Below are 25,967 nucleotides of genomic sequence, written 5' to 3' on the forward strand. Positions count from 1 at the left end.
TGAAACGTAACTTGTTTACAGTATTTTGGAAAGCTCTCGAGATGAGCTATAAGAATATGTAATTGAAAAATAGGAGGTTTCATTTAAAAAAATAAAGTTGAGCTTCGTATGATATTGGCACTTTCGTTCAAGGTAAATTCAATGACATCATCTTATGTACCCCTTCGAACCAAACAACTTTTGTTTGAACCATTTATTTTTAAAATGCAGTAGTTTATGAAATGTTCGACCGTTTCAAGATTTTTGTTACACCCTGTATATCCATATCAAAGTTAGCCATTTGAAGTCGCCATATTGGATCCGGCAAATTTTGAATTTTAAAATTCCGACTCCGGATTCATAATCAGCAACACAAAAAACTTTTTATAGATAAGTTTACATATAAAATATGATATTATTCGCTCTTACCAGTTTTGGCACAAAATATTAGTTCGACTCACTAGTGAACTGGTTAATAACTGAATATTTATTGTGAATCTCGCAAAACAGTATAGGATTTTTATGTTTGTTTTAACCCAATCTACCTTCATACTTCGAGTTAGCAGCTAATTACTGGACACCTTGTATATTCCATTCAAGCTCTTTTTTACCTCTTTTAGTTAGTTGATTTTACCTTTTGAGATATCCTTGAGATAGACTACAATTGCATAATCTATTAATATGAAAAAGGCAATAATAGACGTTTTAACTAATCACTATTATTATATATATATTGCAGACAATCCTTCAGAACTCATGTTGCTTAAACAAAAGCATGATCTATGATCATATCAAGCCGCTCCTGGGAACAGGATTGATTACAGCTCCTGGTAAGTCTTTGCAAATATTAGGTCGAGTCATAAGTAACTTCCGTTTTTTATCAGACATTTATTTTGCTTTCATTAAATAACAAAATTATATTAATTTATTATGTATTCGCCACTATTATGTATGACCTTCTCCCATCTTCCTGGCAGTTGATCAATTCCTTCTTTATAAAATGTGTTTGGTTTGGACTGGAAGAAATTTTCGACAGACTTGCTCCTCAGAATGGAAGGTTTATCCATTCAAAAAGTTTTGTAAGGAACAGAAAAGGTGGTAGTCTGTCGGGACAAGGTCTGTGGAGTAAGGTGGGTGTGGTAAAACAGACCATCCAAGCTCAAGAATTTTTTCTTGAGTCACCCTTGCTGTATGTGATCGCGCATTGTCGTGTAAGAGAATGACGTTTTTGCGATTGATGAGTGCAGGACGCTTTTCATGGAGTTTCTCTTGCACTCTTTGCAGCTGCTGAACGTACCTATCCGCAATAATTGTTAAATTTGACTTCAACATCTCGTGATGAATTATGCCTCGACAATCCCACCATACACACAATAAAATCTTTTTGCCATGGATGTTTGCTTTTGGATCTGGTAAGGGTGGTTGATCCTTATTAAGCCACTGTCTTTTGCGGATGATATTGTCATAGGTAACCCATTTTTCATCACCTATTATAATCCTGTTTAAAAAAAGCTCGATTTTTACCTGTGAGAGCAGACTTGTGGCGATTGACATGCGATCTTCTTTATTCCGTTCACTGAGATTGTGAGGTACCCATACTCCTAACTTGCTGATTTTCCCTAATTTCTCCAGGTGGCGGTTAACAGTTGTGATGTATTCAACCTTTCTGCTATACCTCTTGTTGATTGACGTGGATTTTGCTCCAATATTGCCTTTAAAAGTTGTCGTCAAAGTCGGAAGGACGTCCCGCCCTCGGTTCGTCTTTTAAGGTCGTATCTCCAAAACGGAATTTTACAAATCAATTTCTAACTGCCCGATCAGTTATTAGTCCTTCACCGTATACACTGCATATTTTTTCAGCTGTCGCCTTAGCACTATTGCCTTGTTTAAATTCCCAAAGTATTACATAACGAATATGCACTTTTTGACTCTCCATTTCAGAGGTTAAGAAAAACAGTTTAATGTAACGTACACCACACAAAACAGTTGACAGAAGACTAACTGAACCCTTATCTATATAGTGAAAATAAAAACTCGTTTGTCCCGGTGACTCATAGTGGTTAGATACGAACAATAGATTTTACTTAGCTGCATCAGAAGTTACTTATGACTCAACCTAATAACAAACAATTCCGCAACGTGGAAAACACAGACGCCATTTTATGCGACATTGATTAAATATCTTCATGACATTACAATTTATTGTTTAAGTGTATAAGAATATATATTATATTGGGGTGGCAAATAAATTGCTCGGTTTTTTAGAGTGGAATGAAACAGAATTTCTTCGATACACATAAATATTAATCAATTATATATTGATTAATATTTATTTCGTGTATCGATGGCCTTTTGCTATCTTACACCAACTTTATTATGCCGCGTTCGTAAAACATCTGAACATATTAGAAAAAAAACAATCCAAGTGTCTTTTGACAATCTCCTCTTCCTTAAAGGTTTTCTCGTTCATAAAGTTCTGCAACGACCGGAATAAATGATAATCAGAAGGGACCAGATCCAATGAATATGCAGGATGAAACAAAACTTTCCAACCAAGACTAAGCAATTTGTTCTGGGCCAGTGACATATACTGTATGTTTCAAACCACCCGGGTCACCCGATTTTTTCATTAATGCAACATTTTAGAGAAAAATATTTTAGACAAAAGTTGTAGGGCTTTAAAGGATCTATTTATCGACTTTGACTATTTATGAATTTGACTTTGGGATAACCTTGAAAAATCCAGTCAAGATCAACATAAAAATCTTAAATAGATACCCCAAATTTTTATTACATCATCTTTTTCTAGCAATTAATTTGAATAACTTTTGTCTGAACTATTTTTTTATTTATCTAATATTTTTTGAGATATTTAAGGAAAACTTGATAACTTTTTCAATATTTAACTCACAATATCTCGCTAACTATTTGTCAAAAGAAAAAATGGTACTAGACTTTTCTGCTCTATTTAGTCTTAGAAATATTAGGTGCGCAACTAAGTTCCCGCTGTTTTTCAAGAGATGGCTCCAGTAGTAAGTGCTGGTCGATTGTGACATAACCAAAACGTCATGAACCAAGATTTAGACATATGGTAAACAAACCGCTTTGACACATTAGTGATTTTGTTTTTGCGTCATATATTTTTGGTTGTGTGAAAATGTCTTATTTTGTGCCAAATAATCGTCATTTGCGGGAAGTGTTGCTTTTCTTCTTTCATTCGAAGAAAACGGCGGCTGAAGCGCATCGAGAACTCCAAAAAGTTTACGGAGATGCTGCTCTAAGTGAAACAACGTGCCGTGATTGGTTCCGTCGCTTCAAAGACGGTGATTTCGATGTTGACGACCGTTCGCGTGAAGGAAGGCCTAAAACCTTCGAAGACGCTGAATTGGAGGCATTGCTCGATGAGGATCCGTGCCAAACGTAAAAAGAGCTTGCTTCAGCATTAGGAGTTACCCGCCAAGCCATTTCCAAGCGATTGCATGCGTTGGGAATGATTCAAAAACAAGGAACTTGGGTTCCTTATGATTTAAAGCCAAGAGACGTTGAGCGTCGTTTTTTCGCCTGTGAACAACTGCTCCAGCGGCAAAAAAGGAAGGGTTTTCTTCATCGCATCGTTACGGGTGATGAAAAATGGATTCATTACAGCAACCCAAAGAGAACAAAATCATGGGGACTGCCCGGTCATGCTTCTACGTCGTCGGCTCAGCCGAATATTCACGCTGCGAAGGTTTTGCTGTGTATTTGGTGGGACCAGGGCGGTGTTATTTATTATGAGCTGTTGAAACCGAACGAAACCATTACTGGGGAACGGTATCGAACTCAATTGATGCGATTGAGCCGAGCACTGCGCGAAAAGCGGCCACAATACGAGCAGAGGCACGAAAAAGTGATTCTACAGCATGACAACGCTCGGCCTCACGTTGCCAAACCCGTTAAAACCTACTTAGAAACGCTTAAATGGGAAGTCCTACCCCACCCGCCATATTCCCCAGATATTGCGCCGTCCGATTATTACTTGTTCCGTTCGATGGCACATGGTCTGGCTAATCAGCAGTTCCGCTCATATGAAGACATCTCAAAATGGCTTGATTCGTGGATAGCTTCAAAAGACGAACACTTCTACCGTGACGGTATTCGAGCTCTGCCAGAAAGATGGGAAAAAGTTGTCGCTAGCGATGGGCAATATTTTGAATGATTCATTTGTAACCATTTTTTCACAATAAAGTTGCATTTTCATCAAAAAAGCAGCGAGAACTTAGTTGCGCACCTAATATATTGTTTCAATAGCGCCCCGAATTTGGTTAATTTGATGATTTTGAAATTTCCAAAAATCAGCAAGTTAACAAAAGTCAGTGCACTATTGTAAAAATATATTCTTGAGACTAAACAGAGCAAAAAAGAGACTAAATAGAGCAAAAAATAGTACCATTTCTTCTTCCGACAACTAGTTAGCGAGATATCGTAAGTTAAATATTGAAAAAGTTATTAAGTTTTCCTTCAATATCTAGAAAAATATTAGGCAGGTGAAAAAATATTTTAGATGAAAGTTGTTCAAATTAATTGGTGGAAAAAGACGGTGTAATAAAAAATCGCGGTTTCCATGTCAGATTTTTATGTTGACCTTGATTGGACTTTTCAAAGTTATCCTAAGGTCAAATTCATAGCATCAGTAAATAGATCCTTTGAAGCCCTACAACTTTTGTTTGAAATATTTTGCTCTAAAATGTCGCGTTAACAAAAAAATGTGATAATTCGGGTGGTCTGAAACACCCGATAGAATTTTGAGTTGTCATAGTGGAAGACAACATCCTTGCGATTTGCTAATCTGGACATCTTGTGCAAATTATTTGCTCCAATGTTGTCAACTGCGAGCAGTATACGATTGAATCAATCATTTTTCATGGCGGTAACAGTTTGTAGTAGATGACACCTTTGAAATCCCATCAAACGAAGAGCATAATCTTTTTCGGTCGATATAATCCCCGCTTTGAGGTTGTTTGCGGTGTTTCCATAATCTTTTACGCGCTATATTATCATAGACGATTTATTTTTCATTGCCCGGCACCATCTACTTAAAAAATGAGGTCGCTTTTTTGGCGTTCTCACAACAAATCGCAGATGGATATGCAAGTGGCCAAGTTGACCTTTATAAGCCTTCGTAGCTCATTTGCCTTTTTTGAAATAATAGAATAAAATATGACGATAATACACGTTATTTATTTCCATTTTCACAACTACATCGCACACATAATATTAATATTAGCCAAAACAAGATTCACAGGAAAATTATGTGAAACATATACTTTTAAATGCACATGTGAGTTACGCGAAAATGCCGAGAAAACAAATGTGAATCGGATTGAACCTGTACCGAAGTAAAAACCGAACAAATTTATTTGTCAACCCAATATTTATGTCAAGTATAGCTCAGCAAAAATTAATTGAAAACATTGTAACAGTTGTCTACTTTAATATCCTTCATTAATACTTGCTTGGTTATATGTAATTTCTACGCTCTAAACGATTTTTATTGGAAATCGTATGATTATTGTCTGTTTTTATTTAGTGCAATTTTTTTATTATTTCAAATTAAAATTTATGCATGAAAGAAAAAGGGAAGATTAATACAAAAATTGTAAAAATAATCAAGTTATGCATAGAAAAATTTGAATGAATTAGTGTGCGCCTACTTCTAGGAATACTATAGTTGTCGGTGCTTGACGAGAGAAAAAAGATCGGCTATTACCAAAGAAGATACTACAATCGCACTACAATCTCTAGTGGCCGAACGCACCACTTACTACCACCGCGATGCAAGCTAATTCATTTGGTTTTTTTTTTCATGCGTAACTCGCCTGCTCTTACGATTTTTGTACAATAGTATTTGACTTTTTTCTTTAACTCAATCAGCTCTATGCCTTCATTGACTATGGTTACATAAGTTACAAATACTTTGTATACTCTAGGAAATTTAATAGCATTTGTAAAAATTATTAAGAGAATTTTTAATATTTATATCGTAATATTAATATCGTAAAGTATCTACTCACGCGTTTTTTATTTTTTTCTAACATTCGATTCTCCTCAGCATCCATATGGATCAGACATCGAAAAATGTTAGGGGCAAGTTTCAATACAAATATATTACGAGTATTCTGCGATATATTTGTGAAACAAACTTCAATATTTATGGAGAAATTGGAACATATGACAAACGACGAAATTGATTTAAATCACGATTTAGCGACGTATACATTGGATATAGCTTACGGTAAAGTAAAATTATTATTTGATATTGATTTGTTAGAAAATTGTACGTACATGCCATAAACTCTTTATTATATTAAATACATAACGCACATGTAAGATTGTAAATAACATATAAGGTTTAGTAGTTAATTCTTTCCGATTTTTGACAATTTTCAATCTTTATTTTTATTTAAAGTTCAATAGAACAAGATTAATTAATGAAATATTCTTCGTTATTATCGATGATCTTATGTTATTTATTAGGCAGTTGCCGAATCCCATCAAGATAAAAACTTGGTGGCTTTAAGGCCATAAAGTCATCGATGAAATTTCATACACCTTCAACTGTTGAAAAATGTGTTTCAGACAGTGCATGTTGTATCGATTGAAACAAGTGAAAATCTGATGGTACCAAGCCTGGAGAATACGCCCAAATATAAGATAGTTTCTTTTGTAGCTTCTACTCTTTGCGGTTTAGCATTGTCATGTACCAGGGTAACTTTGCGACTGTTTTGTCCAGCAAATGACCTTTTTTCTCAATTGCATCGCTCAAACATATCAATTGCTATTGGTAAATCTTTGCTTTAATGGTTTTACCCGGTTCTACAGCACACACTTCTGGTCTCACTATATAGTATACAAAGAACTTTTTCCAAAACGTTCGAGTTTTGCTGTCAGTGTTGTCGACTAGGATCTATTCATGATTTTTTGCATGATTGTTTAGGATTTTTATACATAATCTATTAGATATACAAATGAATAATCCAATTTTTTCAGCTACATTCAAAGTTTATTTTAAAAGAAAGTAAATTAAATTGTTCAATCAAAGTATTCGCCGTTGCTTTCTATAACTTTAAGCCACCTTTCAGGCAGCTGATGAATTCCATCTCGGAAAAATATTACGTCTTTGGACACGATAAAGTCCTCAAGCCATTTTCGGATCTCATCCACTGATTGGAAGTGCATATCGGACAAGGCGTGTTGCATCGACCGGAACAAGTGATAATCGGATGGAGCAATGTCTGGTGAATACGCCGGGTGCTGCAAGACGTCCCAGCCAAGACTCATTATGGTTAGCCAAGACTCATTATGGTGTCTTTTGTATTGGAAGCAATGTGTGGCCTGGCGTTATCATGCAACAATTTCATTCTCCTTTGCCAGTATACGGGCGTTTTCGTTCCAGTTCTTGACTCAAGCAGATTAATTGACGTTGGTAGCAGTCCGCAGTAACTGTTTCATCCGGTTCCAACAACTCATAATAAAACACGCCCTTGATATCCCACCAAATACAGAGAAGAACTTTCTATCCGAAGCGATTGGGTTTTACGACTGATTTTAATGATTCGCCGGGATTTACCCATGACTTTCTGCGTTTCGGATTGTCATAGAGTATCCATTTCTCATCGCCCGTAACGATTTTCCACAAGAAAGACTTTCGACCCTGCTTATTGAGAAGAGAAAGACACGCTGCCACTCATTGATTTTTGTCGATTTCAGTGAGTTCATGCGGAACCCATTTTTCTTCTTTCTAGATCTTTCCCATCTCATGTAGGCGTTTGGAAATCGTTTGCTGCGTTACTCCCAACTGTTCTGCAAGCTCTTTTTGTGTTTGTGCCGAATTCTCAGCGTTCAGTTGTTCCAAATCATCATTATCGCACTTCGGAGGGCCTCCAGGGCATTGTTTGTCGATTAGACTGAAATTACCGCTTTTAAACCGCTTAAACCAAAATGCGCACACATCGTACGATAACACCTTCGCCGAGAAAGGAACAAATCGATTCGCACGTTCTTGCAGCATTTTTCCTTGTTGGAATTCGTAAAGAATGCAGTGTCGGATATGCACCTTATCTGTTGCCATTTTCGACCGTACTGAACTGAATATTTTTGAAGGTTATGTTGAGCCTTTCGCCAAACTATATGTTCTTTTTAATAGCTATGTGTCAACATTGCATAATCACAAAAGAGCGGGAAAATCTATTCAATTTAAAATTGATTTCATAACTGCTTAAAATAATTTGGATTATTCATTTGTACACCTAATACAACATTTTCACCTGGTTCCAAGAGCTCGTAGTATAGCACACTCTTCTGGTCCCACTATACAAGGTGTCCCATAATTGTAACATACCAACTCGATAAGGGCGTGGAGCTAAGCGAGAGGAACGAAAAAGTTCTCTTGCATTTAGCGACATCTCGCATAGTTTTTTAATAATAATCGCATAAAGTTTGATGTTTGTTACGTCCATTGTGGCCTATAAACGTTTCGCGACGAGATATGAGCGAATGTGCGTCGAGGCTGAGCGGTAATGTAGTTCGCGTTGATCGTTGCGCAGCGTCAAAGCGACAGGACACCATCGCGACAGTCAGCGCGAGACACATTATCGCTCAGCTTCGATGCATACAGCTCGCCGCGGAGCGTCTATAGGCCGCAATGGGCGTGACAAATGCCAAATTTACACGGTTATTACTAAAAAATTATGCGAGATATCACTAAATGGAAGAGGACTTTTTTGTTTCTCTCGCTTAGCTCTACGCCCCTATGGAATTAGTGTGTTATTTATGGGACATTCTGTATACACAGAAGTTTTTTTCTGAAGCGTTTGGGTTTTGTTGTCGACATTATTGGTTGACGAAGGTCTACCTATGATTTTTATATTTTCATATATAATCTATTTTTTGCCACTAATTACAATTTTTGTTGTTGTCTGGTAAGCAAGATCAACGCATATAGTCAATCGGTGATTTTTGTTATCAATGGTTAGCTTATATGGAATCCATCTCCTTTTTTTCTACATCTTTCCCATACGATGTAAATGATCGCAAATAGCTTTCTGACTTACTTTCAGAGTTTCCGAAAGTTCTTGTTGTATTTGTGCCGTATTTTCATTCAATAGAGTTTGCAACTTTTCGTCTTTAAATTTTTTTTGGCTGATTAGGACGTGATTGGTCATGAAGATCAAAAGCACTACTTCGAAAACGTTCAAACTAGTTTTGGCAAGTATTGTCGGTCACATCATTTTCACTGTAAGCAGCACAAATCATTTGGCTGCTTATATTATAATTTGATGATTTTAAAATTTCCAAAAGTTAATAAGTTAACAAAAAAGTAACAGGGCGCTATTGAAACAATATATTCTTGAGACTAAATAGAGTAAAAAAGTCTAGTACCACTTTTTCTTCCGACAAATAGCGAAATATTGTAAGTTAAATATTGAAAATGTTGTCAAGTTTTTCTTAAACATCTAAAAAAATATTAGGCAAATAAAAAAATATTTTCGACAAAAGTTGTTCAAATTAATTGGTGGGAAAAGACGGTGTAATAAAAAATTGAGATTTCCATTTAAGATTTTTATGTTGATCTTGACTGGGCTTTTCAAGGTCACATACACACATCCCAAGGTCAAATTCGTAACGTCAATAAATAGATTCTTTGAAGCCCTACAACTTTTGCCTGAAACATTTTTCTCTAAAATGTCGTGTTTACGAAAAAATCGGGTAACCCGGGTCTGAAACACCTTGTATATCATTTCGAAAAGTTAAACATCAACATCTTAAAGCCACAAAAGAATGGGAGAATATTTCAGTTTCACATTTTGCCCTGAGCTACGTAAATTTCATTGAAATGAATTAACTACTAAACTTAATATTTCATCATACAACCAGTTAGGTTATTATGTGGTCCAATCGATATTAGTCTGGTAAATCTTTAAGAATATATAAAAAGTGTTTTATAACTCGCTAGAAGGAATTCATGGACATATAAAGCGGATTAAGACAAATTGTTCTATACCGTTAAGACAAACAAAAAGTTCCACACCATTTTGCGATGTTCACAATAATTATCGAGTTATTAATTATAGAAATCTGACGAATTCGACAAGCGTGCGTCAAGATGGATGATTGGAGAAGTATACAATCATTCGGGTTATTGTGCGATCCAGCAACTGTTGCTGGCAGGCAGTGAGGGAAAGGATAACGAACCGCTATTCGTGTCTTATCTTGCTGCAACAGTTGCTGGTCGATTGAACCGCGCTTAAGCGGTTCCTCTAAAATACCATCTCGACGCGCTCGTTCACTTATCAGGTTTCTATAATAATTATAATAACTCGATAATTATTATCGCGATTATCGCAAAACGGCATGGAATTTTTATGTTTGTCTTAATCTGCTCTATGTCTCCACGAATTTTTCGTAGTAAGTTGCAGGATACCATGTATATTAAATATACATTATATTAAAAGTGAAAACTTTAACATTTTCATGCGAAATCTTGAAGACTCTTTGTTGGATATCAAATTGGAATCGCAATTAAATAAAAATAATCAGTATGTCAAAGCGATGTCAAGGTACGATTCTGTTTTCCAATTCTTTTATTTTTCAATTCTTGCAATTATATGTTATATTCAGAGGTTGGATTGCTTTAATAAGATTATCGTCATGTTTATTTTTAGATTGAAAGATATAGCTATACGTAGAATACAGAATATATTTTTATATCCCGATATGATATTCAGACTCACAACTTTGAATAGTGAGGTGCAGAAGCATTTAAATTTTATAAATTCTATTGTGGAAGAAGTAAGTATTATGCCTATACATGATGTTATTATATTCTTTAATCGCTACGTAATTTATTGTCATGCAGATAATACAACAAAAAGAACATGTGAAAAATAATCTAGATGCTGCTAAAACCAAATATGCAAAGCTTTGTAAGTTGTCAACGTATTTGTATAGCTTTAGATGCTATATTTTTGCGGTTATTGCAATAAACTGCTTGGGTGAAATTATATATTTTGTATATTAAATTAATACATGTACAAAAGATACACTTATCGCTTTCTTCTTATTTATACAATAATATATTTAGTGTGGCACATTTGCATTCATCACCACAGATTGATGGAAAAATTTTGTTATGAGAAATATAAATGAATTCAACACATATATAGCATATTAAAATCTTGTTATCAATTTAAAAAAATTCATTATATACTTTTATGTTCGAATAAAATAGCACGAAGAATATTTCTTGATGTACTAATGGAAGCATTTGACAAAGGCAAGAAATTCACTCACAAGGAAATTCTCGATGAAATCAATACGATGATGCTAGCGGTTTGTATAGCTCAACTCTCTTGAGATGTATATAATTGTTCACGTAATGTATTAATGAAACTACAAGACTGATAAAACTAGTTTTCACTTACAGGCTTCCGATACGACCACTGTCACAATGTATTTTACGATATTCATGTTGGCAAATTTCCCAGAAATTCAAGTACGTATTAGGATTTAATTAATTTTTGCTGAGATTATTTTATTTTTCGTAATCATATTATTTTTCTTACTTTGTTCTATTTTAATTTGATCCATTTTATTTAATCTTAAAGAAGTGTTGATTAAAGAAGTGTTGTTCGCGCAGCATTGAAATTTTATATGTATATTCAACCTCTTTATCTCATGTAATATTTTTATTGACTTTAGTCTTTTTCTTGCAATTACTTTTCCTAACAGATGTGCAATCTCTTATTATTATTTATTAGCACAACAAACGTCTTCAAACTAAAACTCTTCTGTTCTTTACGTTACTGTTTTCTAATTTTTTTCTTACACTTTGACAAAAATTTCTTCTAGAGTAATCAAGTATCTATATTTATTATCCATTTACTATATACAGATAATATTATATATAGTATATACCACTAGTTTACAGAAAATAATTTTTTTTCATAATTTCAAACTATGAGGTATTTCTTATAGATTTTTAGGTGCTGAAAACACAACAAACCAAATTTGATCAGCAGGTCAGGTTTTCAAAAGAATTGAGTTTTATTGTGCAAAAAATTACTTTCTCGCGATATTTAAAGTTTTTTTCATGAAAAGAGTTTCTTAAAGAGTTTTTTAAATATTATCTGGAAATTCGGATAAAAAATCAGGAGTGTATTGTTTATCTCTAATAAAATATATTTTTATTTTGATATTGTTCATCTTCTATAAAATGCACTTTTTCTTATCTTGACGTCATTGATTATTTTGATACTTTTTAGCCATATTATGAAGAATTTAAATACTGAATTTTGCAGAGATAGCAAATATTTCTATAATGATGAAATCATATACACTTATAATTGTAATTTTGGGCTAATAATGCATATACATAGTGCAATTTATCGTGATAGATTCCAATAAATATATATTTATACAGTGTGTATAAAAAGTACCAGGACAGTGAAATATAACAAAAACCAAGCATTCTAGAAAAAAATGTTTCAAATAAAAATTGTAGGATTTCAAAAGATCTACTGACATTATGAGTTTGACCTTGCCTGGCGTCAGGACAAGGTCACCTTAATTTTTTAAACGGGACATTCTCACACGTGCTCCCATATTTCATTTTCTATCCCATACATCCTACACTTCCTTTCTTCTTTCCCCTCCCAGTATTTACCTCCTTTCATTCCATTTCCCAATCTATATTTTGCAACTCTTTGCCACCTACTTTCTCCCCAGCCTTTCTTTAAATATCCTGGCACCCCTACCCCGTTTATCCACTATACCATCCATTATATCTTGACTCCTGAATTTTATTCCATCTTTCTTCCCTATGTTGCTTCCTCTCCCCCTCCACTATTTGTTCCCCTCTTATTTCTCCCCTTTCCCTTAATTCCTCTACCTCCTCTATCCTCCACCCTTTTGCCTTTATGTACGCCTTCATCTTTTCCTCCCATCCCTTCCTTGCCTTTCCCTTCTTCACTCCTTCCCTCATTTCTTCCCAATACCTCTTTGCTAGCTCCCCTCCCTTCCTCTCCTCCAATTTCCTTTCATATCCCCATGCCCTCATTCCTGCCTTTCCACTTATTTTCTCTCTCTGCATCTCCTCTCTCACCATATACCCTGGTATGCACCTTTCCACCTGACACCCTTCTTAAATATCTCTCATGAATCCTTTCCATTCCTTCTCTCTTTTTCCATCCTCAAATTTCTACCCCATAACTCATAACCGACCATATCAGCCTTTTTTTTTATCACGGTGGGGAAATCCTCATGGATACCCCCGCCCCTTGGGGGAGGGCAGGGGTTATGCCGGACTCTTACCGGCTAAAACCCCACCGGAGTGTCTACCATTCGGGCCGGAATGTGGGGAGTCGAGGGAACTGCGTCGGCACTCCCTCCCCGACACCCGGCCCCGGGGCTCTAATGGAGCCCCACGCGCAAGTACCGCGTCTTTTCCCCGAGGGGAGTTGAGAGACGCGGTGCCCCGGCCGGAGTCCCGGCCGGGTTGGCCTTCCGGTTCAATTAAGAAGAGGGGGGACACCCACCCACCTATCCTGCTAAACCTCCCTCACTATTTGAGGTAGGCTGGAGGAGTGGGGCCCGTCCCCAAACAGGCCACCACCCCCCCCTTTCCTACCATGTCCGTGGCGCGGGAGGATTCGGATTAACCCCGTCTCTTCCCGCGCTGACGGAGGTGGGCCCGAGGCGGCCGAGGAGGCCCCCGACGAATCGGGGGCGGCTCCTTGGCCGGCGCCACCTCGGGCCCGCTCCCTATACCCGGGGAGCGCCGTCCCCTCTCCCGTCGCTCCCTGCGACAGGCTCCGGGACGGCGCTCCCATTCGGCGGCCTCCTTCCGGGTCATTACGTCCCTGGAGAAGGAGGCCGCCGCCTCCCATGCCTCCTCGCTCCCGCACATGGCCTGGACTATGCGCGGGAGCGAGAGAGCCTCCTCCGCGCAACCCACCGCCCGGGCGAGAACACGGCGCTGCTGGCCCCATGCTTCGCATGTGGCCAGCGTATGATGCGCCGTGTCCTCGAGTGCCGGGCAGTGGTGGCATCGCGCGATGGGCTCCTTCTGAAATCCATGTCCCGTCAACACCTGCACCAGATGGAACGAGAGTCCGCGTTCCCTCCTGTCTGCCATCACCGGCAGACAGGGACGGACGGCCTCGGCCGTTCGAAGCCCGGGTACGCGCGGATTCGCCAGTAGGGCGTCCCACTGCTCGAATACCCGGGCTCTGACCTAAGACTTCAGGGCCGCCAGGCCTCTGGCCGTTACCTCATCCCCCCTCTCGCGGAGCTCCCGCACCCTTCAATAAAGGGTGCAGCACTCCTCGGCAAGGAGCTCCACGGGAGGGGAGCCGGCCAGGGTCGTCGCCGCCATATACGATACGGTGCAGTACCCCCTGATTGCCTTCACAACCACCGATCGAAGCGCCTGGCGCATCAAGCATTTGCTGCGGCCGGCGGCTTTCAGCTGGGGCGCCCAGATGGGCGCCCCATAGAGGGCGATCAAGAGCACCATACCCACGTACAGGCGGCGAGCGTGCCCAGGGCCCCCTGGGTCCGCATCAGCCCGGCGAGAGCCAAGCCTGCAGTGCGGACCCGAGGGGCCAGCCACCTGAAATGCGGCCCGAAGTCCCACCGGCCGTCCAACACCAGGCCCAGATGCGGACGCGGACTCTGTCCACAAGGACCTGGGACTCCGGCGGCGTCCCACGGCTGCCGTCGTGAAAGTAAACGGCCTCCGTTTTTTGGGGCGCCACCTTCAGCCCCAGGGCCCTGATGGTGTCCACCACCGATGCCAGCGCAGCCTCCGCACGGAAGCGGGCATCTCCCCAGTCCTCTCCCCCAGCCACCACTAAGGTGTCATCTGCATAGCAGATGACGTGGCAACCGAGGGGAACCGACCATATCAGCCTATCGAACAACCATATTCTTCTTCCCCAGTCCCCTCCAAATCTCCTCTTTCCTGTTCCCCACACCTGTCCCAGCAGTATTGCCCCTCTTTTTATCCTCTCCCTCACCTGTGTCTCCTGTGATCCATTATTCTTTATTGTATATCCCAAATACTTAAACTCCCTTACCTCTTCTATTTTCTTTCTCTTCCACCTCCAACTCACCTTTCTCCATCTCCCTTCCCCCTTCCTACATCTCATCACCTTTGTTTTATCCACGTTTACTTCTAATCCTTTTCCATCCAAATATTTCCCCATCCTTACCATCATTCCTTTTAATCCCTCCTCATCCTCTGCCAACATCGCAACATCATCTGCATAAGCCAATGAGTACACCTTCCCATCCTTCAACCTCACTTCCCCCATCCTGCTCTCTCCAACTCTTCATCCATATCCGCCACAAACAAGGTAAATAAATTTGGACTTATTGGACAGCCCTGCCTGACTCCCTTCACCGTCCAGAACCTATCCCCCTCCTTTCCCCCGCTCTCACTCTACTGACTCTACTGACTGTCTCTCTTAGCAACTCTTCACATTTTCTAATTATTCCTACGCTTATTCCCCTTCTCTTCATCTCTTCCATCAGCACCCCTCTATCCACCGAATTAAACGCCGCTTTCAGATCCATAAATAATATCACCATCTTCCCTTGCTTATCTATTTGTCTGTTCATTAAATAATTCAATACATATATGTTATCTATGGCACCCACCTCTTTTCTGAAACCCGTTTGACTCGGAGGTAACAACCCTTTTTCTTCTATCTACTCCTTCAGCCTTTCTGCCAAAATTGTAACATATATCTTATATGCCGTCTGTGTCAACGTCACTCCTCTGTAATCCTCCGCTCTCTCTCCCCCCTCCTTCTTTAAAAGTGACACAATAACTCCCTCTTTCCAATCCTCCAGCCATCCCTCACCCTTCCACCCTATCACAAATCTCCCATATCCACTCTTCCACTTCTTCCTCCCTATACTTCCCCCTATATTTCCACACTTCATTTGGAATTCCATCCCCCCCATCGCTTTCCCATCTTTTAACTTCCTTATTACCCTTTTCATCTCCTCTCTCTTTATTCCCCTCTCCTCTCCCCTTTCCTCATTTCTTCCCATCCCTCTGACCACCTTCCATTCCACTCCCTCTAATAACTTCCTAAAATATTTATCCCATTCCTTCATTTCAATTCCTTCGTTTATCCTCATCTTCTTCTTCCTATTCCTATTTACTACCTTCTATACTTAACTTTCCGTTCTTGCTCCCTCTATCTCCCTCATCCATTCCACTCTTTCCCTCTTTTCCTTTTCTTCACATAATTTTCTGTACCTTCTCTTCTCCTTTCTATTTTTCCTTATCTCTTCCTTCCTTTCTCCATCTTCTCAGCTTTCTTCTTACCTTCTTCTTTCCCTGTCTGCATTCTTCATCCCACCATCCTTTTTCCCCCTCCTTTTACCTTTTTTCCGTCTTTCCCAACACCCCTCCTATTTTTTCGCTCAAAACCTTCTATTCCTCTTCCACCAATCTTTTTCTTCCTTCTCTCCCTCCAATCTCCCTCTTGAACTCCCCTCTTCCCTCCTCGTTCTACTATCCCTTACCCACCTTTTTCCTTCCCAATCCCTATCTCCTTCCTTCTTCCTTCCCCTTCTCCTCTATCCATATCGTTATCGGCTAATGGTTCAAGTCAATTTTTTCTTCTACTTCCATTCTCTGTATTCCCTCTTTCGTCTCCTCATCTCCTATTACATAGTTAATTACCGATTCCCCCTATATAACGCACCTATATAAATATACTCTCCTTTCTCGTCCCCCTTATAATTTCCATTTAGTATCGTCCACTCCTGCCTTTCTAGGAATTCCCACAATCTCTTGCCTTCTCCATTAACTTTATCGTCCTTCGATTTCCTAACCCCTACCCTTTCCCCTCTCTCATTCTCTTCTCCTAAATCTCCCCCTCTCTTCCTGTTCTCCTAAATCTCCCCTCTCTTCTTGCGCTAAAATCTCTTCCTATCAAAATTCTTACTCTCTCTTCCTTTTCTTCCGTCCATTCTTTTAAGTTCCCTAACTTATCTTCTAAATCTTTATTCATATACACTCCTATTACTCTCCATCACTTCTCTTCCAATCTGACCTTGACCATCATAATCCTCTCTCTATCTAGCCTCCTCCCTTCCCTTTCCACTTTCATATCTATCTTTACTCCTACTAACATCCCTCCCATTATTCTTCCTTTTCTATTCTTCCTCCCCGCTCACTGCATCTCCCATGCATATCCCTTAGGTAACCTTTCTCTCACCCTTTACCACCTCTTTTTATCCACCTACGTTTTACTTAAAAACATCACATCCCATTCTTTTAGTCCCTCCCAGAACTCCCTGTCTTTGTTTCTTAACCCTGCTACATTCCAAAACACCACCTTAATTATCCTTCGCTTTTCTTTGCTTCTTCTTTTCTCTATCCATTTCTCTCCCATTTCCCTCCCCTCTCCCCCGCACACCTCCCCCTTCTCCCCTTTCCCACTTATCCTCCCCTTTTTCTCTTTTCCCTCTTCCCCCTTTTTTGTCTCTTCTACTCTTTTCCCTTTTTCCTTACCCCCCTCAAACTCCCTCTCTCTTACATTTTCCTCCTCCTCATCCCAATACCCACTTGTTCTCTATCTATAATCCTATATCTCCCATCCTCACTGTCTTTCCTTTCCCTCTCTCTTCCTCTATTATCCTCCTTAACCTCCACGCCATCCTTCTCTCCTTGAAAGTTAGGTCCTCCTCAATCCATAATTTACTCTTTTTAATTTTTCATTTGTTTTCTAAAATTCTCTTTTTCTCTTGTCCTCTGTCTTTACCTTTACAATTAACATTTGCCCTTTCTCTTCCTTATTTGTATTTATTCTTCTCATTTCTTCAATCTCCAGCCTCACTCCTATTTCTGCACAAATTCTCTTTACCCCCCTTTCCAATGTCTCCCTTTTCTTCCCTCACTCCTTTAAATACTACATTCTTTCTCCTCTTTCCTCTTTCCTCCCTTTCTAATCCTTTCTCTACTCTCCTCAATCTCTCCTCTAAACCTTCCTTCCCTTTAATCCCTACTTCTCCTGCCCTGCCTTTCTTTATCTTGCTCATCCCTTCTTCCAGGCTATCTCCCCCTCCTTCTTCCCTTCTTCCTCTCCCCTCTTGTCTTGCTTTCCTCTTCTAATCTCTCAATTCTCTCTAACATTCCCTTCCTCTCTTCCCCCCACCTTTTCTCTCTCCTCTCCATCTCCAACTTCATCTCCACCATATCTTTTTTTACACTCCTCTATCCTTCTATCATTTCCCACATCATTTCCTTTAATTCTCCTTCTATTAACCCCTTCCCTTCCTCTCCTGTCATCTTCCTTATCTCTTCTTTTCTCCTCTCCTCCTCCTTGCCCTCTCGCACCACTCTTTGTATTTTCTTATTTTCCCTTTTCTCCCCAATCCCTTCGTTCTTCCCCCTTATCGCTTCTAGCGTCCTCTCTTTCTTTTGACCTCTTGTCCACTACTTTTCCCTCCTACACTCCCAGCTTCCTACACTGCTTACACTCACTCCGCTCCCCACACTATCCGCCCTTCCCCTATATGCACTCATTTCCAGAAATTCCCTCAATCCTTCCTGCTTTCCCGTTTTCCTTTTTCCTCTCTTCTTTTCCATTCTGCCTTTCCTACCCTTCTCCCCTCTCCCCCGTTCACCACTTTATCCCGTTTCTCTATGGCCGATATTCATAGTCGGATCTTATATTTAAGACCGTCTTAAGTTTATCTTCAAACTCTGTACAAAGTATTTTATTAGCTATACAGTATCTGAAAGTGAATTTAAAACGGTCTTAAATATAAGACCTGACAATGAATACCAGCCTAGGTCCTATTACTTTCGCCTTACTTTAGAACAGACCTTACTTCTATCCAAGCTCTCTCTCTATTGTCCCTCTATGCTTCTCTGACTGCTCTGTCATCCAACCTTCCCTTACACTTTTCTTCTTCCTTATGCTCTCTTCTTCCCACGCCCTTCCTGTCCCTCACTCTTCCACCCTCCCTTCACCGCCCCGCACTCCTCCGCCCACTCTCGCCTCTACTCATTCTCTCCTTCTACACTTTTTTCTTTCGCTTTGCACACCACTCTCATACGTGTCTCTCCTCTAATCTACCGGAAATGGAAGTCCATTTATATTATAATATTAAATATATATTAATATTAAATATATATATATATATATATTATAATATTAAATACACAATTTTTTCGAAATTGATTTTATCACTATTTATCTTTCTTCAGATCATTTTTTGAAGAACTTTTTGAAGAACAAGAAGAATATCAATAATCTCCAAAGAAGGATAATCAGCCATAAATATTGTCGGCAGATGTAATCCCTTGAACAACAAAATTTGATACTGTTCTCAAAGAATGTCAAGTAAATTAACATAAGGCTTCGCGAGTTTATCGGAATCGTTATCCTGAAAGAGTATAACATCCGAATCATTCCGTAATCCGGGGCTTCGAACAAAAAGCTTGCTAAAAGTGTTTAAAGCGTCAAAGTGCATATAATGAATTTAATGAAGAGGATGCGCATGTGCTCGTTATCTTGGCAGCTATTCAGCTTAATCGTCATACAAGTAATCCGGTTATGGCTAGAAAACTTGATATTAAATACTTAAAGTCTTTTCTGGCGATCTTTTATAGTGAGTGATATGATTGTCTGATCGCATTTTTTCAGCGATCAACTCGTTAACGTTCGGTCTATCAGCGAAGTTGACCAATTTTTTGTTAGGATGCTGGATCACACGGTGGCTGAACTTAGAACAACATCGGTTTGCTCGTAACGCAGTCTCAAGTGCCCCTAGATGCGGTGCTCGGCGTGATGCAGCAACACTTGACTGGCTAACAGCTAAAACATTTAGCTGTTACATATACAAAATAATAGAATCCATTGAGATAAATTATGTATATCGATAGCCCTAAACTACAGGTTATAAGTATATATGACTTCACCATCATAGGCGCACAATATTTGTTATCTCAGTAAAATTCTATATTTAAATCCATCAAAACATGGCTAAAACATAAGATGTTCAAATAAAAAAAAATATGTTTTATAAGGTTTTATAAGGATGAACAAGTACATTCATGATTTATGGTCAGAATTTCCAGATAGCGTTAACCTTCTTTACATAAAGATACTAAATAACACAAAAAAGCAATTTTTACACATTACAACTAAATTATTTTGAAAACTTGATGTGCTGGAGAAATTTGGTTTGCAGCATCATTTTCAATGCCCTAAAACCAGCGCTCAAAAACCTATAAGAATCTTGTCTGTTTCCAAATAATGAAAAAAATACTTTTGTATTATATATTAATAATTTAAATTCCATAACTCAATACGAAAAATTCGTGGAGACATAAAACGGATTAAGACAAACATAAAATCCCTATACCGTTTTGCAATATTCGCAATAGGTATCGAGTTATTACTGACAAAAATCTTACGAATGAGCGCGTGCTGAGATGGTGTGGGAAAAACATTAGAGCCGCTCAAGTCATAGCGCGACCCAGTCGACCTAACAACTGTTGACGCGCGGCGAGAGAAAGGACAATACGAGGGTGGTCCGATAAGTACTTAGCCTACAAAAGAAAAACGAAAATTTTGGAAAAGTGGAGATTTATTTCTCAACATAGTCTCCTTTTAGCTCGATACATTTGACTCAGCGATGCTCCAACTTCTTTAACCCGTCTGAAAAATACGTTTTCTCGAAGTCTGCAAAGTAGGCCTCCGTGGCGGCGATGACCTCCTCATTCGACTCAAATTTCTGCCCGGCGAGTGACTTTTTCAAGTTTGGAAACAAAAAGAAGTCGCACGGGGCCAAATCTGGAGAATACGGTGGATGGAGCAGCAGTTCGTAGCCCAATTCGACCAATTTAACCGTGGCGAGGGCGGAGGTGTGAGCCGGTGCGTTGTCATGGTGGAAGAGCACTTTTTTCTTCGTCAAATGGGGCCGTTTTTTCTGCAATTCGGCGTCGAATCGGCCCAATAATTCGGCATAGTACAGCCTTGTGACCGTTTTGCCCTTCTCCAAGTAGTTGATGTAGATCACACCTTGTGAATTCCAGAAAACGGTGGCCATCACCTTTCCGGCCGATAGGACAGTCTTCGCCTTCTTCGGAGCACGTTCGCCGGGTGAAGTCCATTGTTTCGACTGTTCCTTGGTCTCTGGTGTGTACCAGTGGATCCATGTTTCGTCGACGGTCACGAAACGACGCAGAAACTCCTTCGGATTGCGCTTAAACAGCGTCAAACACTGCTCTGAAGTGGTCTCATGGTTGCGCTTGTTGTCCGGAGTGAGCAAACGCGGCACCCATCGCGCCGACAGCTTTCTCATGCCCAAAATTTCATGCAGGATATGACCCACGCGGTCTTTTGAGATGCCTACTATCTCAGCTATCTCGCGCACCTTCAATCGGCGGTCTGCCAATACGAGATCGTGGATTTTTGTCATGTTATTCTCCGTGGTAGCCGTTTTCGGGGCACCTGGGCGTGGCTCATCAAAAACCGACGTGCGACCACGTTGAAACTCGTTAAACCAATTTTTGACGGTCGCCATCGAAGGAGAAGAGTCACCGTACACAGCATCCAAGCGCTCTTTGATTTCGCTGCGCGATTTCCCTTCCAAAAACAAGAATCGAATCACCGACCGATATTGCTCTTTTTCCATTTTTCTAAAATCCGCGGACACGCCCGCTTCCATACGCGGTCAAAACAAAACTACGAGTCCGATTCGGCTGAAATTTCGACAGTAGCCGTCTACGAGAATGTACTACACGATAGTAAATTTCTCTTGCGATAGTGGCGCCATCGGGCGGTGAGGCTAAGTACTTATCGGACCGCCCTCGTATGTCGCTGTTCGTGTGTTTCCTCGCTGCTCCTACATCTTGCTGCATCGCGTAAAAGCTCACGTCGATGTAACCACTAAATACATATCAAAACCGTAATAAGTTTTTGTGATAAAAAGGAATGGAAATATAGGAAACGATAGAAATTGACAGGCAGTGGTGCGATTCAAGCCCGCGCATGCAAGCGTTTATCTTCCTTGACACACACAAGCGCTCATTCTATCCGTGTAACAACGATCGTCAGAAGAGAAATATACTTGCATGTCTTAGGACGAAATTGCACCATTGCCGAAAATCTGCAGAGAATCTAATTGTTTTCCATTGTAATGTATCGTTCCTGTTAGGAGAATATTTAATCATAAGAATGTGACAGAATATTTATACGGATTTAAAGCGTGCTATCGTTTTGTTAAAATCTATTATAAATAAATCATTAAAAATGTATCGCATTCAATGCTGTATTAATAGTAAAAACAATTCAGTCATTTATCATATAGATACGAAAAGAAAGCTGTCTTTGTCAATTGTGTACCAACGATACTTCTATACTTGTACTTGTGTATAGGACTCATTTGTATGTCAAGTACTTTGTACAAAGTACTTAACGTACAAATGGACCCTAAAGATAATAATGATAGAAGACGCATCGTAATATATCGTGAAATCTGCAAGAATGGATATTTTTCCATCGTATTCTTATAAAGATCGTAGCACATTTTGTTAAATATTTCGCGCATCGTGATTCTTTAATGAGATACTTCATTTACGAATTTTTACGAATACAAAAGGAAAACATGAAGAATGAATCATGAATGTACGATAGTACATACAGGTTGCGTGAAAAGTTCGCGGAGCCGCATCTATAAGTAAACGGTAGAATTATAAATTGTAATCAGTTATATAAAATCACTCTTCACATGAACCTAGGTTAGGTTTCATTTCCATCTGTCAATTCTTTTTGTGTTTACAAGCCAATTGAAGTTGACGTGTCAGTATATTTGTTTGCAATGGAAAATTTGAAACAGCGTGCAGTGATTGAATTCTTTGTTAAAAAAGGTTTAAAGGCAATGGAAATTCATTCCGAGATGATAAATGTGTTAGGGGAATCTACTCCTTCAAAAACAATAGTTTGTAAATGGTTGTAAATGGTAAATGCACTTGAGTTTCAACATGGTCGTACAAGTATTAAAGATGATCCACGCAGTGGACGTCCAAAAAGCGCATCAACACCAGAAATTATTGAGCAAATACATGTTATTGTTTCTGAAGATCCAAGTGTGACTACGCGTGAAATTGCTTATACCATAGACATTTCAGATGAACGGGTACGGCATATTTTGCACAAAGAATTACAAATGAAAAAGGTGTTTGGAAAAGTGGTGCCGCATACGTTAACAATTCAACAAAAACTCGCTCGAAAGCAAATTTCTCAGTGTTATTTGGATCGTTTTAAGAAGAATAAAACCGATTTTGTGCGTCGTTTTATAACTATGGATGAGACTTGGATCTACCACCATGATCCTAAATTGAAACAGGAACAGTGGACTGAAGCTGGATGTTCAGCTGCAAAGCAAACAAAGCATGAAAAATCGGCAAAAAAGGTTTTGGCATCAGTTTTTTGGGATGCTAAAGGGATTTTGTTAATTGACTATCTGGAAAAAAGTAAAACAATTAACTCTGAATATTATTGTAACCTTTTGGATTAACTGGACGCAAAAATTCGTGAGAAAAGATCTGGTTTACAGCACAAACAAATCATTTTTCACTAAGACAACGCACCTGCTCACAAAAGTATTTTGTTAATGTCTAAATTCAATTAATTGAAGTACAAATTGCTTGATCATCTACCGTATTCGCCAGATTTGACACCCAGCGACTTCTATCTGTTCCGAAACCTGCAACAATTTCTCCGTGGAAAGCATTTTTTGTCGAATGAAGAAGCTATAGCAGCCGTAGAAGCATATTTCGCAGACCTTCCAGAAACATACTTCCGCGATGGAATAAAATTATTGGAGAGTCATTGGGCCAAGTGAAGTTAATGGAGACTATATTGAAGAATAAAATCATTTTTAGAATTAGGTATTCTTTATTTCAGTTTCGCTCCGCGAACTTTTCACGCAACCTGTTGTTCTTCTGTTAATATATGTAGTATTAACGATTATGAAAACGCTATCATTTCCACATTACCTTGATGTAGATAGTGTGGCGCGTTTTCTTTTTTAAGTGGTTTCCTCTGGGACCTAATCTACTTTCAATATTTAATTTAAAAAGTTTTCGAAGTGGCCTCCTGTTTGCAAGCAGAGTTCAGCTCTTCGAGTCTAATCTGCTGCGTCGCATAGTGCACCATGTTAAACGTCATGGTATTAAAGGCTGCTAAAATAGCTTCGCGTACCTCATTTTTAATACCATCACGCCTATGCCCGACTGAAGCTTTAATGTAGCCTCAAAAAAAATAGTCGAGCATGTTTAAATCTAACGATCGAGTTGGTCAAGTGATCGGGCCACATCGACCCGTTCACCTGTCTGGGAAACGCGCGCGTGTCCAAAATTCTCCGTATTTGACGGAAAGAATATGCAGGAGTTCCATCTTGCTGAAATATCAACGCTTTTCGTGCGTTCATGTAGTTCCTCCAGGAACATCGGCAATTCGTTTTGGAAAAATTCTGTTTGGAAAAACTTATCACTATTTCAGTATGAACTATTTTTTCTACCTTATAAAATAATATTGTACTTGCAATCGTAAATATTTAGCAGCTATATCGACGCGAGCTTTTATGCGATGCGGCGAAACAGGAACAGCGAAGAAGCGAACAGCGGCGCATTGTTCTTTCTCGTTATGCGTCAGCAGTTGCCGGATCAACTAACAAGGAAACATAGAGAACTCGGGAATTCAAAAAATTATGAAATTTTGTGTAGAAGTAAAATAGTTAATCTGTAATGCAAAACTATTTTTTGTGAGGAATTCCAAGCTGAGGGGCTGAAGTTACCCTTCAAAAAGAAAAATCATTTTCATTTTTAGTATATATCTTTTAAAATATGAGGCATATGCAAAAATGATTTATATGAAAGTTGTATTATATTTCATACTCTTTGCAACTGTATATTCAGATTTTGCAAAATTGAAAAATTTTTGGAACCCCTTCTGTCTTCCTCCAATTTTGCAAAATTTGAATACACAGTTGCAAAGATTATGAAATACACTACAACTTTTATGTAAATAATTTTTGTATATGCCTCGTATTTTAAAAGATATACGTTAAAAGTGAAAATGGCTTTTTTTGCGAAAAGTGCTTTCAGCCCCTAAGATTGGAATTCCGCACAAACAAAAAATAGTTTTGCATTACAGATGAACTACTTTACTTCCATATAAAGTTCCATAATTTTTTTAATTGCCGGGTTCCCTACCTTTCTTTGTAAGCCGCACTATAACTCGAGCGGCTATGACATTCAACTCCCATATCATTTCGGTTGCGCACTCAGATTTCTGCCATTAATAACTCGATACCTATTGCGAATATTGCAAAATAGTATGAGAATTTCATGTTTGCCTTAATTTATTCCCTTTACGAATTTTTCGTATTGAGTTATGAGACCCTGTATAAAGTAGTAGCTTTTAAATAGCAACTGAAACTTGAGACATTCATCCTTTATATTGTTCTATATCTGTACTCGTTTTTTTTAGATTCTGTTCCGGTCATGTATGTTTTCTCAGAAATGAATTATATGATGTAAATAGATAAAAATTTTTCTTTATTATTTAAAAAATAAGATTGCACGTAGAAATACAATAATGCTTCTCATTTCTGACTAAAGCATTTCTGCCTCAGGTGCATTGTAATTAAATTATTTGCATTAAGATTGTTAGTTTTACGAAAACTGAAAATCTTTGCGAAGAATTAACAATTTAATTATTTCAAATATACAATAATTCACATAGTGAATGCATTTATGCACTATTACAATTACAATATATGTTTCTTCATGATATATATATATATATATTGATTTTTTTTAATCTAATTTTTTTTAAACAATTATAATGAAAAAATAAGTGAAGGTATAAAATTATGTAAAATATTTATAATTATAATTGTAACATTGTTTG

The 25,967-nt window shown here is 38.8% G+C and overlaps 1 protein-coding gene across 1 annotated transcript in view; it reads left to right on the forward strand.

Moving 5' to 3' along the window:
- LOC105187578 (cytochrome P450 4C1) overlaps positions 1-25,967 on the forward strand; it is a 46,782-nt gene that overhangs the window by 13,770 nt on the left and 7,045 nt on the right. Inside the window, exons 3-9 of the mRNA XM_025306508.1 lie at positions 719-809; positions 6,068-6,250; positions 10,505-10,574; positions 10,680-10,806; positions 10,874-10,940; positions 11,246-11,346; positions 11,441-11,509. Of these exons, the coding sequence (XP_025162293.1) occupies positions 719-809; positions 6,068-6,250; positions 10,505-10,574; positions 10,680-10,806; positions 10,874-10,940; positions 11,246-11,346; positions 11,441-11,509 (708 nt within the window). The remainder of the gene's footprint in view (positions 1-718; positions 810-6,067; positions 6,251-10,504; positions 10,575-10,679; positions 10,807-10,873; positions 10,941-11,245; positions 11,347-11,440; positions 11,510-25,967) is intronic.

The sequence above is a fragment of the Harpegnathos saltator genome, unplaced genomic scaffold (genome assembly GCF_003227715.2).
Source record: "Harpegnathos saltator strain DR-91 unplaced genomic scaffold, Hsal_v8.6 scaffold784, whole genome shotgun sequence".
Taxonomy (NCBI): Eukaryota; Metazoa; Arthropoda; class Insecta; order Hymenoptera; family Formicidae; genus Harpegnathos; species Harpegnathos saltator.